The sequence below is a fragment of the Aotus nancymaae genome, unplaced genomic scaffold (assembly GCF_030222135.1).
Source record: "Aotus nancymaae isolate 86718 unplaced genomic scaffold, 86718_ANA_hifiasm-v0.15.2.pri h1tg000065l, whole genome shotgun sequence".
Lineage (NCBI taxonomy): Eukaryota > Metazoa > Chordata > Mammalia > Primates > Aotidae > Aotus > Aotus nancymaae.
The window spans coordinates 10,985,574-10,998,602 of NW_026988480.1; the positions used below are offsets into that span (position 1 = coordinate 10,985,574).

General features: G+C 44.1%; 1 protein-coding gene across 8 annotated transcripts in view; it reads right to left on the reverse strand.

The window, feature by feature from the left end:
- HECW1 (HECT, C2 and WW domain containing E3 ubiquitin protein ligase 1) overlaps nucleotides 1-13,029 on the reverse strand; it is a 445,591-nt gene that overhangs the window by 248,138 nt on the left and 184,424 nt on the right. For all 8 annotated transcript variants that reach the window (XM_064366737.1, XM_064366740.1, XM_064366742.1 and 5 more), the window contains one exon: nucleotides 3,120-3,444. In XM_064366737.1, coding sequence (XP_064222807.1) covers nucleotides 3,120-3,444 — 325 coding nt within the window. The remainder of the gene's footprint in view (nucleotides 1-3,119; nucleotides 3,445-13,029) is intronic.

Sequence of the window (13,029 nt, forward strand, 5' to 3'; positions counted from 1 at the left end):
AATAATAATAATAATAATGGGACAGGAGATATGGGGAGAATCTACCTGTCTTTCTTACTACTAAGCCAATGATGCAGAAGCTCATTGTCTTGTAGAAGAAGGGACTCTAAGCATAAAGCGATAGAAGAGCTCCTAAAGATCAATGCCACTTTCTCCTCTTCTGTGGCCTCTCCTTCATATTGTTTCTTTGGACACAAGAGTTCTTTTTGTGTCTTAACTGAGAAATATAGTTTCTGCTCTTTTAGATTCTAATAGGGTGCCTGATGTCAAGGAAAAACTTTAATTCTTCAGAGTTGGTTTCCATAAATCAGCAGCTACACACTACACATCCCCCTCCACATCCAGGCATTTTCACCCTCTTACAGCAGAACAGTCCTATTTGCTTTGAGAGCTCCAAGATCACAACCCTGGCCTGTGCTGGACATCTGATGGCTCATGGATGTGGCGTGGCCCATACCCATCACTGCACCACAACGCTGTGCTACACTTGTGGCAGCATGAGTCTTGTGCCAGGGGAGGCAGCTGTGTGACTGTGGGAGCCATGGAGTCAACCTCTCCTCATTCACGAAATGACAGATGAGATGAAATCACCATGTCTACGTTTCTCAGCCTAGATCTCTGATTTGATCTCTGGCGTAGCACGGTAAATGCGGGAGATAAGCTACGAAGGACTTACACATTATTAACTTTTAAGATTCACAGACAGTTTCGGATTGGGAAGTTATTTTTGAAATGCTATGCTGTGAAAGTGTTGGCATTTTGCATTACATAACTTCACAGTTATATATGTGTAGCTACAATGAGAATAACAAACTGTCAAATTAAGGTTCTAGGATGATGAGTTGTGGTTACTTTTGTCTCACTCAAAATGTCATGATAACACCAGATCTTATTCATTCACGGAGTTTCGTAATAACTGCTCTGGCTACCCACCCCCTCCTCTACCACCCTCTTCTTTTGTCCTTTCCAGTGTCCTGGTTGTCCTGCCTCTTCACCACCTCCTTCTCTGCTGTTTGAGTTCCTTGTCTGCCTCTCCCCTGCCCCTCTCTCATTGTGACTATCTGGTGCTCTCTTACTGCACACAACACTAGAGTCAGCTTATCCACCCCCAAGGCGTCTGTTACCCCAAATCTACAACCCTAGCGTAGATCCCTGGCTGAGCTTCAGACCCATTCATTAATTCACTGTGGACGCACATCCTTCAGGTGTCCCACACTCAGTAATTCCACCTTGAGCTCATTACCTTCTCCCCAAACAGGCTTCTCTTCCAGTGGGTCCCTGACTTGGGGAACAGCATGAGCACTCACCAGCTGCGAGAAGACGCCCTTGTAAGGAGTTGACCCAAAACTAGATCTGGGCCAGGCATGGTGGCTCATGCCTGTAATCTCAGCATTTTGGGAGGCTGAGACTGGAGGATCACTTGAGCCCAGGAGTTTGATTTGAGCCTGGGCAACATAGTGAGACTCTATCTTGATAAAAAACCAAACCAAACAAACAACAAAAAAAAAACCAAAACCAAAACCAATCCAAAATCCTAGATGCAGAGCCCTAAACCCAATTGCCTCAGATGCTGAACACAAAACACTCAAGATGAAGGTTGGCATGGGTGGGAGGGACTGTGGCAACACTGAAGGTCACAGGCCAGTCTCGGAGGGGGTGGGGAGGCGGAGCGGGGTGCAGATGCTGAACTCCAGCAGATTAGAACCATGTGGCATCACAGGCTCAGGCTGCCAAATTGGAGGCTTTTGTAAAAGAAGCTAGAAAGTTTGGTTTCAACTTGAAACCTCTGCATTTTAAGTGTGGATAATCAATCAAATTTAAAACAAAACAATGTAAATGAAACAAAATATGCTCATTGGGGTATTATTTTGCAATCTCTGTTCTTGATCGATAGTATGTACTTTTATTCAAGAATTGTTTTTTTTTTTTCAGAAACAAATTAAATTTTAACTTTCAGAAATCCAGTTCAGCTAGTCACAGCTATTTGTGTAAAAATTTCAACAATGTACGCATCTCCATCTTTACGTGAATGTGTGTATTATAAACATGCTAACTAAGCTGTGGGAAAAACCTTTGAGACCCAAGAATATTTCCCTGAGAACTAGTTAGTCAGATAAGATCCCCTTTATTTTATCAGAAAAACTGTCGAGGCTTTAAACTACTCATAACAATCCATAACTTTCTGTGATGTTAAATCCGGTGTTGTGTGTCTGAATGTGCAAATATTGCACAACACAAAGTGAAGGCAGAAGGCCTGGCCTCGGATGGACCTGTGGTCTTCAGTGTGTTAGAATCTGTTGACTCTGGTGGCCTTCCAGCAATTACAACTTGACTTTTGGGTAACATATCAATTTCCATGACAGCTGATTCTATTACATAAAATAGATGAGATACATTTTTCATTTAAATTGGTTTCCATAATTATAAGATTTAGTTTCAAAACCAATCTACGGGAATGGTGAAACTTTCATAAAAATAATTGCCTCAGCATCCAACTTATTTGCATAATTTATTTTGTTTCCAAAGACTTTAGAAAATTCACATGGAATCATTTCTTCTAGTAAACTTTCAACTTTGGCACTTTCAAAATTTTGAATAAATCTCCACCTAAAGAGTAAGGCAAGTCAACTTTCCCCAGCACCATGCCTGTATGTATAATCCCCAGCTTGTCTGTTGAATACAAAGCAGTAAGAATGTTGGAAGAGCTGATGAAGATTATGCTGGAAACTAAAGTGAAATTACCTCCACGTAGATGTGCATACATTGGTTGGCATATGGTGTTACTTTGTCTTATAAGCGCATAGATTTAAAAACAGGCTTTTGATATTAACTTATTCACAAGTAGAAGAGCTTCTATAGTTGCAAATGATGATGTTTGCATTTAACCACACCTCACTGTACTCTGTCTCATGATTTTCTTCCATGGAATAGAGATGGCAAGAGAGGCCTTATTGTCCACTTTGCAGAAAAGCAAGGTCATGCAACAGTGGTCTTCAGTGTGTTCGAATCTGGCATATAACAGTTGCCTGTCTATTTTACTTATATGGTAGAGGTTATTAAAATGTGACAGCATATGTAAAAGTGAATGATGAATAATACACTTGGCACACTCTACTCACCAATGAGGTACATGCCAATCCAGTCCCCAGCATCTACTTCCTCCTTTATGTCCCAGTGGATGACCAGGTCCTGCGAGTGCCCGATGGAGTAGTAGGAGCTGCTGACCATGAGCGTGGAGCGGCTGTCCGAGGTGACCAGGTCGGTGTCGCTGGTGGAGCGGGGAATGGTGACGCCATCATGGGGGCCGCCCCTGAGGTCCATGTTGTGGAACTGGTCAGGGTTGTAACTGTATCGGAGCGGCTCCTTGCACCGGCGTCGGCTCTGCGAGTTTCTAGAAGGAGACGCCATGGCGGCCAGGCCTAAAAACCTGTTCTGGTACAGATTCTGTGGGAGCAAAGAGACAGCGAGCAGGGTCAGGGCACACCGGCAACTCAGCTGCTGTCATCACACGGAAATGAAAGAAAGATGTGCTGGGAGACACGCGCTGTGAGTGAGCTGCCCTGCTGGGCAGATCTGAAACATGGCATAGAGCATCTTCCTCGTGACAAAGGCTGCAGCTCTGGGTTCACACGGGGAGAGCAGGAACAAAAACACGAGTGCGCCAGGGTGCCCTTCGTTTCCATATTCTGCTGGAGTCTCTGCCTCTCCCGGCTCTAACCCACTTGATCCCAGAAGGACTGGGATGTGTAGAACGACCCTGACGTTGTGACTATTCCCCAACCAAATGCCATCCTTCAAGTTCTCCAGCATCAATTAGATTGGATCTGATTTTATCCTTCTTTAAGGCAAACAAATGATTATCATTATTAACCTCTCAGTGATCCCTGCAGCATTCAGGTCCCTACACATGGCCCAGAATTAGGGGTGGTCCCTGCTGGGTGAGGCAGCCACTTCTCCATTTACAACCTTTCACTCTATAGAATGCCTTCGGCTTTATGAAGTTTCTATGAAGGACTTCAAACATCCTAGTACTCTTTGAACACCATGATTTTCAATAAAATCCAGTCTCAAAGGACTGTATCTCCCTTGGATACAGCCAATGTTATTGTAGAAAACACTGTATCTGATGAGAAAAAGATGCATATTTGTATTGTTTACAACTTTGAGCACTTAAAATGAGCCAAGCTGGTGCAGACCAATAACTCGTTTTGGGCACAGATAACTTTGACAACACAAAAGGACAGGCAGCAAATAGAACTCACCCACGGGATTTGTTTTAGAATCAAGCAAGGGTGATTCTGACTCCATCAAAATATGCTAAAATTCGGTTTAAATGAACATTTCTGGGGTTCTGGTTATTGAAGTTCATGTTGTTCTATACCTAGTTTTCAAGAAGAGAAGATTAAGGCCTAAAAAAGTGTTGACACATGAAGTTTAGATCCCAGGAACTGTAACTTATTATGCACCTCAATCAAAGGCAAGCTATTGACTTTTTGTTTACCAGCCATGATCTGCAGATTACAGCAACGGTCTATTTTTTTGGTTACATCAATCTAGTTAGCAGTAATTTAGGCCCACACTTTTTCCATCCTCCAAGACCGTGATGTTGTAAAATGTCTATTAGCCTGAGAAAGCCCAGTGTTGGAATTCTGTGAGTCCTGGTCCTCTATGGCCATGGGGCAGGCAGGCCTTTTCATTCATCTGTGTCTCCTGTTTGGAATTCCTTTGGCCCTACTGGTGGTTGCTGTAGAATTATAACAGGCAGATAAGCCGGACTCCAAAAAGCATCTCATCACCCTATTGGAACCATATTTATTTTTTCAAAATGCCTGTCACTATAGCAGTATGAAAATAGATGGACCATGGTGTTGCCTGGAAACCATCCCTCCTCTCAGGAAGACAGGCAAAGCACTGGAGGCCAGGGAAGCAGGAACCACCCACCCATCTCAAGGCACCATGGCTATTCTGGGCAGTTCAGGGAGGATCTCAGTAAGCTGACACCTCTCCGGGAGGCTCTGTCCAGAGACCTTTGTAAAATCCCCAAAACAGACAGGCTTCTGCAAGAGCACAAGGTTTGTTTAGTTCGCATGTACTTTAAGTGGACTCATATCATGTTATAGTATTACAGAGATTCAAAACTACTTGGAGTTAAGTGCAATAGTCAAGTATATAAATATGAGTTACACCATGATCAAAGCTGAGGAGACAGCACCTACCTGCTTCCCAGCTACGGGTCTATCCTTGGACGATTTAATCTTTCTGGATCTCAGTTTCCTCCTCTGTAAATGGGCTGTTGTCAGAATTTAGTGAGACAGTGCAAGTCAAGTTCTTCGTATAGTAAGTGCTCAATAAATAAAAATCTCCTGCTAAGATACTACTGGTAACGCTTTAGGAAGGAAAACTCACTGAGACATAGGGTGTGGGCACTTGGCCAGGCTCCATCACTAAACAGGCTTCCGTCATGTCATTCCAGAGTCCTCACACTTAAGTTCATGCACTGAATTCAAGAAACCCTCAGGTTTTCTTACAAAATCAAAGTGGCAAGTGTTAAACAGCCTAGTGTATTTGTAAAGGTGCTCTATACACCAGTGTTCAGGGGAGAGGCTCCTTTATTTGTAAGGTTTATGATTAAGATATTTTTGCTTTAATGTTGAAGAGCCTAAGATAAAGATTTTTTATCTACGTAGTTTCCATCAGGGCCTCAAAAGGATTATAGGCTGTTTTTCTTTTGCTGAAGACAACAATTCTGCTATTGTATTTTTACCAAAATTCCCTGGAAACTAGACAACTCTCCTGAAACTGTCAAATTATGCCAGTGATCACTGTCTGCATGGTGAGAGGAAAGGTAGAGAAGGAAACATTAGTCAAAGAGGACTGGATTGGAACGGTGACATTTCTCTGGGATAAGCAGGGTAGCCTCAAAGACGTCCTTTGCACCCCACGCTCTCCCGCCACCCTGTCTTTGCACACATCCTCCCCATTCCTACTTGCAGGCAGGATCTGCACTTCTGCATCAGAATTATGCTCCAGTACCAACTCCGCTGTAACTGCTCCTTGCCTCCTTCCCATTCCCAAGAGAGGAACTTTCTGCTCCACAATGCACAGGAATCCCATTCCCCTGCAGAGATTCTTAGATACTGTTGCTAGTTGATCTGTCCACATTCACTCCTACACTGTGAAGTTTTCTCCTCTGTATATCCCCTATATGTGGCATAATTCCTGGCACGAAAAGCCCCCCAGTCTTTAATTTATAGAAATCATTTTACTCAATAATATCCCTTCTTGTTCCAGAAAGAGTTTAAGATGGCTTATAAAACTAGATAGATGAGGAGCGGTAGTTCAGGCTTGGAATCCCAGCACTTTTGGAGGCTAAGGTGAGTGGATAACCTTAGGTCAGGAGTTCAAGACCAGCCTGGCCAACATGGCGGAACCCGGTCTTTACTAAAAATACAACAATTAGCCGGGTGTGGTGGCGTGGTGCCTGTAATCCCAGCTACCTGGGAGGCTGAGGCAGAAGAATCACTTGAACCCGGGAGGCGGAGGTTGCAGTGAGCCAAGATTGTGCTACTGTACTCCAGCCTGGGCAACAAGAGCAAGACTCCATCTCAAAAAAAAAAAAAAAAAAGAAGAAGAAGAAGAAACACAGAAAGACATGATAACTTAGTAGTAGCTGGTACGAAGAAAGAAGAAAAGGAAGATATGAACACCTTCCTTATGTAGGAAGGAGGCAAACATAAAATTATATTCCATAATGTCCTAAACAGGTGTTTTTATTAAAGACCCACAATAGTTGTTCCTTTTTATTTTTAATTTCTCAGTTTTATTGAGGAAAATTAACAAATAAAATTGTATGATTTTAAGGTATACACTGTGAAGATTATATATATATGTGTGTGTGTGTATGTATGTATATATAGTAAAATGATGACCACAATCAAGTTAGTTAGCACATCCACCCTCACCTAGTTACCCTATTTTTATTGTATTTTGGTTTGGTTTGTGGTGAGCACATTTGAGCAAATGTCAGCAGTTGCTTCTTGAACACAGCAGGTGGATAGAGCTGATTGCTCAACATGCAATTCATTTGTGGACAGGTTTCTCCCAGGCATTCACAAACGTTTCTAACATACACTATAGACTCATCAGGCTAGAAGAAGAATTTAATCAGTCTCTCTTCACAGTTGAACTGTGGGAGATAGACGAAGCTCTGTCTTGTTTTTAAGTAGCCCTAGATAAAAGGCCACTCTCTTCCCAGGCAGTGATTCCAATGTCTTACAACTTTGCTATTCTTCTCTGCAGAGGGTGGCCCTCCTGGTCTCTGTATGTGTGGGAAATCAATGGCTATCACTAAATTTCTCCCAGCCTTTTCTCCAACCCACTAGTAACTTGATTATCTTTCATCTTCTTTTCCCTTCGGTGATGGACGATATGAGCTAATAGGAGGACCACAAGAACATCAGCAATAGTTTCAATAACACTGTAATTTCCCAGTTATTGGTTGTGATCACATGTCCTTAGTTATGGGCTATGCCAAGAATAGATTTTAGTTGGCCCTTGAAAAAGTGAGTCTGATGAGTGAGCCCCTGAGAGCAATTTAAATACACTGTACGAAGTGCCCCGCTTTATAGGGAGTAAAACGCCATCTGCTGTTTTTTTTTTTCCTATTTGTAGCATAGAACCCACCGATGTTTTGTTTATTTGTTTTGCTTTCAAACTTAAATAACATCATAATTGTTGAAATGCTTTGAATTAAGTGATATGCTTAAACAAAGGTTGTTTTCTTTTTTTTTCAAATCTTGGAACAGGCCTTGTGGGTATAATATGTTTTAAAATATTCTCATGGAGTATAGCACATTAACAGAAACAAAACCTGTAAAAAAAAATAGAATCTTAAAAGCAGAAAATCATCACTTCTAGGGAGGGAACACGTTATTATGCATGGATTTTTTTTTTAAAGAACCCGGAGACAAAAGATTCTGCTCTGTCAGTTTCTATCTAACAAAGTCATTAACAGTGTTTCTGTCTTGGAATATTAAACCGTGAGTAAGTGCCATCTGAGAAATGAAAAGAAAGCAGACAAAGGTATGTCTATGATAGAGAAAATAACTCTTAAAAATTGCCTCTACACCAAGGAATCAAAAATTGTAAGTGAAATACACAGCCCTTGAAGGAAACTTCATTAAAGTATACAAGATGAGGTTATAGGAACTGGCATTATTTAGTTGGAAGAAAGAATGTAATACTTTTTTTAGTTCATGAGCAGATTTTACTTTGATCAAGTAGATGCCTGCAGCTTTTGCTATCCAGCACTCGGCTTTGTTATGCCACCTGGGGGGTAATGGAACTTTAAAAAGAAAAAATCAAAACTTGTCATTTTTCTACAAAGGATTTGAGAAAATTTACAACCCAAGACATGTATAATAAAATAGGAAAATACAAAACAGACAGAAATTAGGAAGTAGCAATATGAAGCAAGACAAAAATAATTCTGAGCATTTGCTCTATGCAGGGGACTTTTGTACATGATCTCATTAAAACACTATCAAGGCGGGGCACGGTGGCTCACACCTATCATCCCAGCACTTTGGGAGGCTGAGGCAGGCAGATCACCTGAGGTCAGGAAACCAGCCTGGGCAACATGGTGAAACCCTGTCTCTACTACAAATACAAAAAAAATTAGCTGGGTGTGGTGGCAGGCACCTGTAATCCTATATGCTTGGGAGGCCGAAGCAGGGAGAATCGCTTTAACTCGGGAGGTAGAGGATGCAGTGAGCCGAAATCATGCACTGCACTCCAGCCTGCGAGACACAGCGAGACTCTGTGCCCCCCACCAAAAACGAACAACAACACAACAGCAGAAAACACTATCAAGTATCACTATTCTCAGGTTGCTGGAAAACCCAGTTGAGAATGGTTAATAAAAATCTGAGGTCATCTATCGTGTGGTGGGAAATGGAGATCTGAGCCTGTATATGGGCGGTTGTAAGAGGACACTTTTATCATTCTTAAGCATTCTTCCCAAATTATGAAACGGACAGACAGAATTGCAGTAATTGAGATTCAGATACTTCTCTGGGCTTCTTGGCAGCCAAGAAGATAAAAGGAAAGCTCACAGTACAGGGACTTTTTTCTTCCTCCAAGTTCTTAACAAAATGTTTCATCTTAGACTTTCTGTAGGGAACACAATGAAATGTGGTGAGTAAGATCTTAAGAGACTTTTAATCACTAATATAATGGCAGATCCCTTGTACAAGGCTTTGACAAAAGCCAAGGTCATCGCAGGAAGTGAGTTCATTAGGGACTGAGCGACCGTGCTGTGTTGCCTTCCGAACACATTCCCAAGTCTACCTGGCTTAATCACTTCCGGGAGAAGCTTCTACCCTGAAGCTTCCGCTCTGAATTCAGTGGCTGTTCTCAATCACACAGCTTCCTCTCTGGCCTCTGTGGAGATTTCGATCAGAGCCTGAATGACATGTTCTGTCTAAAACTGCCTTACCTGTCAACTTAGTTTTTATCAGTCCCCTCTACTTAGAAGGCAGCCACCAAGAGTGCAGCCCAGCCTAGCTCCTTCATGTCTGCATTTCCAGCAAAAGTAGTGCCTGGCAAGAACGTAGATGATGCTCAGTAAATACTTTGTTGAGGCTGGGTGTGGTGGCTCACATCTGTAATCCTAGCTCTTTATAGGAGGCCAAGGCAGGCAGATCACCTGAGGTCAGGAGTTCGAGACCAGCCTGGCCAATGTGGTGAAACCCCGTCTCTACTAAAGATACAACAAAAATTAGCTGGGAGTGGTGATGCGTGCCTGTAATCCCAGCTACCTGGGAGGCTGAGGCAGGAGAATCGCTTGAAGGAGGAGAGAGGAGGAGACTGCAGTGAGCCAAGATTGCGTCACTGCACTCCAGCCTGTGAACAGAGCAAGACTCTGTCTCAATAAATAAATAAATAAAAAACTCTGTTGAATGAATGAATGCACATGTGGTTAATGTGTGGGGTGGGGTGCACCTGGATATGGGGCTCTGCTCCTTGAGCTCAGGAACTCTTCAAGCGCTTATTTTGCCTTAAGCACAAGGCTTGGTGCCCAGAATCACTCGAGTTGAGTTTCTGGTTCCTGAACTGCATTGGGATAGGCCAGGTGTCCGGATGCAGGACCAGCAGAAGCACAGGGGAACCCCTGAGGCAGCATAGGAGAAGCCGGGATGGCTTGGGCTGAAGGGTTCAGAGACAAGCCCAGGGAGCTTTATCCAGAGCTCCACTCGTTGTTGGTCCCCCTGCTCCCTGCTGGTCCTCCCAGTCTAAAAACAGAAACCTCCTACCCAACCCAATGGCAGGCACAAGAGATCACAAAAATCACTGCAGCCCACTCATTTCCTCTGAGTCACCACTGCTAAGGAAAACAATTCGTTAGGCTAAAAAGAAGGGCTCCACCTCTCTGGGAATCACCTTCATCACCTGTCAGATAAGAGGAAAGTGTTGGGATGAGATTAAATACTGCCCTGGGTCCTCCTCTCCCTCTCGCATCCTGAGACTTGAGTCCTGCTTACACATTTGTACCTCTGCTTGGGAAGGAACTGCTGTGCATGAGGGATGTTGTGGGATGGGGCGGGTGTAGGGGCTGTGAGGTGGCCCTGACCGCCTGTTGGGTGTAAGGGAGGAGAGTGGGAGGTGGCTGCTAAACCACCTCCTCTATCTAACTCTTCAGCTCCCAGACACCTGTTCCTGAAACCTCCTTCTCAATTTGTGTTTTCAGTCTCAAAGCTGCATGTTAAAAAAGCTTTCTTTTGTGCTGGCCATTGTGTGGAAGAATATCACAGAATTACATAAATTGTGTGGGCTCCCTTTCTTTGAAAAAGAAGTAAAATCTCACTCATTGCTGGCTGAAAGGGAACATTAGGGAGAGAAAATTTTAATAAGCAAATCAAGCCAAACCAGATAATGTCCACATAGGAAGTCATGATTTAAAATTCAAGGAATTTGTTAAAATGACAGTCAGACGTATTATTTTAGGAACAAATAATAAATACCTTATCACTCTTAAAAAAAAATCCACCAATAAGTGTAAGAGTCAAACATCCCCACCCTCCCGCTTTTGACTCTGCAGCCCTTTGATGATGGGGAGGGGGTGGTCTTTGCTCCTTGTCACTCACATGCCATTCTCACTTACACATAAGAGAAACTAGCTGGAGGCCAGGCTCCAGGAAGGGCGTGCATGGACCTTTCACTGTTTTGCTCAAGTCTGGAATTTCTTGGTGCAGCTCTGGGTTATTTGGGAGTTTTATTTGGAGGTGTTCAGCAGCGAAGTTGCTGGAATCTGGGTGGTTTGTATGGGCAGAAGTGTGGGCAGGGAGGATGTGGGCGTGGGAGAGAGAGGAAGGTGGCAGGCAGGAGGGCCTCGTCCAGTTAGCTGGGGCAAATTCCCGTTCATAATAATACCTCCTCTGGTCTACACAGAAAGGAAAGGGGAGAAGTGGTATTCCTGTGTGTGTGTGTGTGTGTGTGTGTGTGTGTGTGTGTGTGTGTAAAAGACAGAGACAAATGAATGGGAGCTCACAGATGTGAGAAAGAGACCCACGTTTCCCCTCTCAATGTTGGGAAATACCGTTTCTTCCTCAGGAAGGCACTAACCTGATTGAAAGTGGAAAAGTTTCCTCTTTACCTACTGATACCTGCAGAGGAAAAGGATATGTGTTCACCTCCCAGAACCACAGTGCGGCTCCAGGGGCCCTGCGGACCATATAGGAGAGATAGGGAGGCCACGTCATCCTCCCAGGGCTGTCCGGTGCTGAGCACTTGTGAGGAGGCCCCATGATGTCTTCAGCCTCACTCTACCCTGAGCTCAGCAGGGAGTGTGCTGTGCTGAGTGGGGTATCTTTTCCCATAACCAGGGCACCACCACCTACTTGGCCACAGTCTGGTCTCCAAAAACCAACCCACCATACTGTGACTCACACAGGATCCCACAGTGACAGTCATGGGAGGGTTCTGGGCCAGCCCTCCTCTTATCCACTGGGAAGCTGAACCCTGAGAAGGGCAGCTGCCTCCCTGACCACACAGCAGGGGAGCGGCAGGGCTCCAGGTGGACGTGAGACTTGCTGCGGCCAGTTAGCTGCCTCGTCCATTGCCTGAGCTGCCTGGCTTGGGAGGGAGCCTCAGGCTTGTTGAGAGCCTAAGCCACAGTGTGTGTCCCTCCTCCATTCATGGCTGTGTCCACATTTGCCTGCTATTAGGTGATGGGGCCAGGCAGGGCTTACAGTCTAAGAACCACACTTAGGAGGGTTTCAGATGCAGTTTGCATCCACATTGAAATTAACACTCAAAAAGCATGCTATCATTTGTCGTGGAGGCTCAAGGTGCTGTAAAGATGCTCTCTTAAATTCTTAGTATAGTTGGGATGGATCTAGTATAGTTGGATCTAGTATAGTTGAGTTTATTTTTAAGTAAATCCTGTCATTGCTTTTCTTCTTCCTTCCTTTTTTTTTTCCTGGAGTTTCTGCTCTTGTGGAATGCAATGGTGCAATCTCAGCTCACTGTAACCTCTGCCTCCTGGGTTCAAGTGATTCTCCTGACTCAGCTCCCAAGTAGCTGGGATTGCAGGTGTGCACCACCATGCCTGGCTAATATTTTTGTATTTTTAGTAGAGATGGGGTTTCCCCATGTTGGCCAGGTTGGTCTCGAACTCCTGACCTCAAGTGATCCACCTGCCTCGGCTTCCCAAAGCCGAGGGATTACAGATGTGAGCCACCGCACTCAGCCTCTTCTTCCTTCCTTTAACTCAGTCAATCAGGAAATGTGGATGAAGTCTTTAGTGTGTACCAGGCCTTGTGCTAAGTGCTGAGTATGGATACAGAGAGGTCTTAAACAGTGCTTCTAGCCTCAGAGAGTTTGGTGCAGGAGGCAGACATTTAAGAAGTCAACTATGACACAATGGTGAAGGCAATGACATGGGTGGTGGGCACAGTCCCCCTAGGAGGGAGAGAAATGCTAGGAGCACTTCCCAGATGGGAAGACATGGAAGCTGGAACTAGGAGGAAG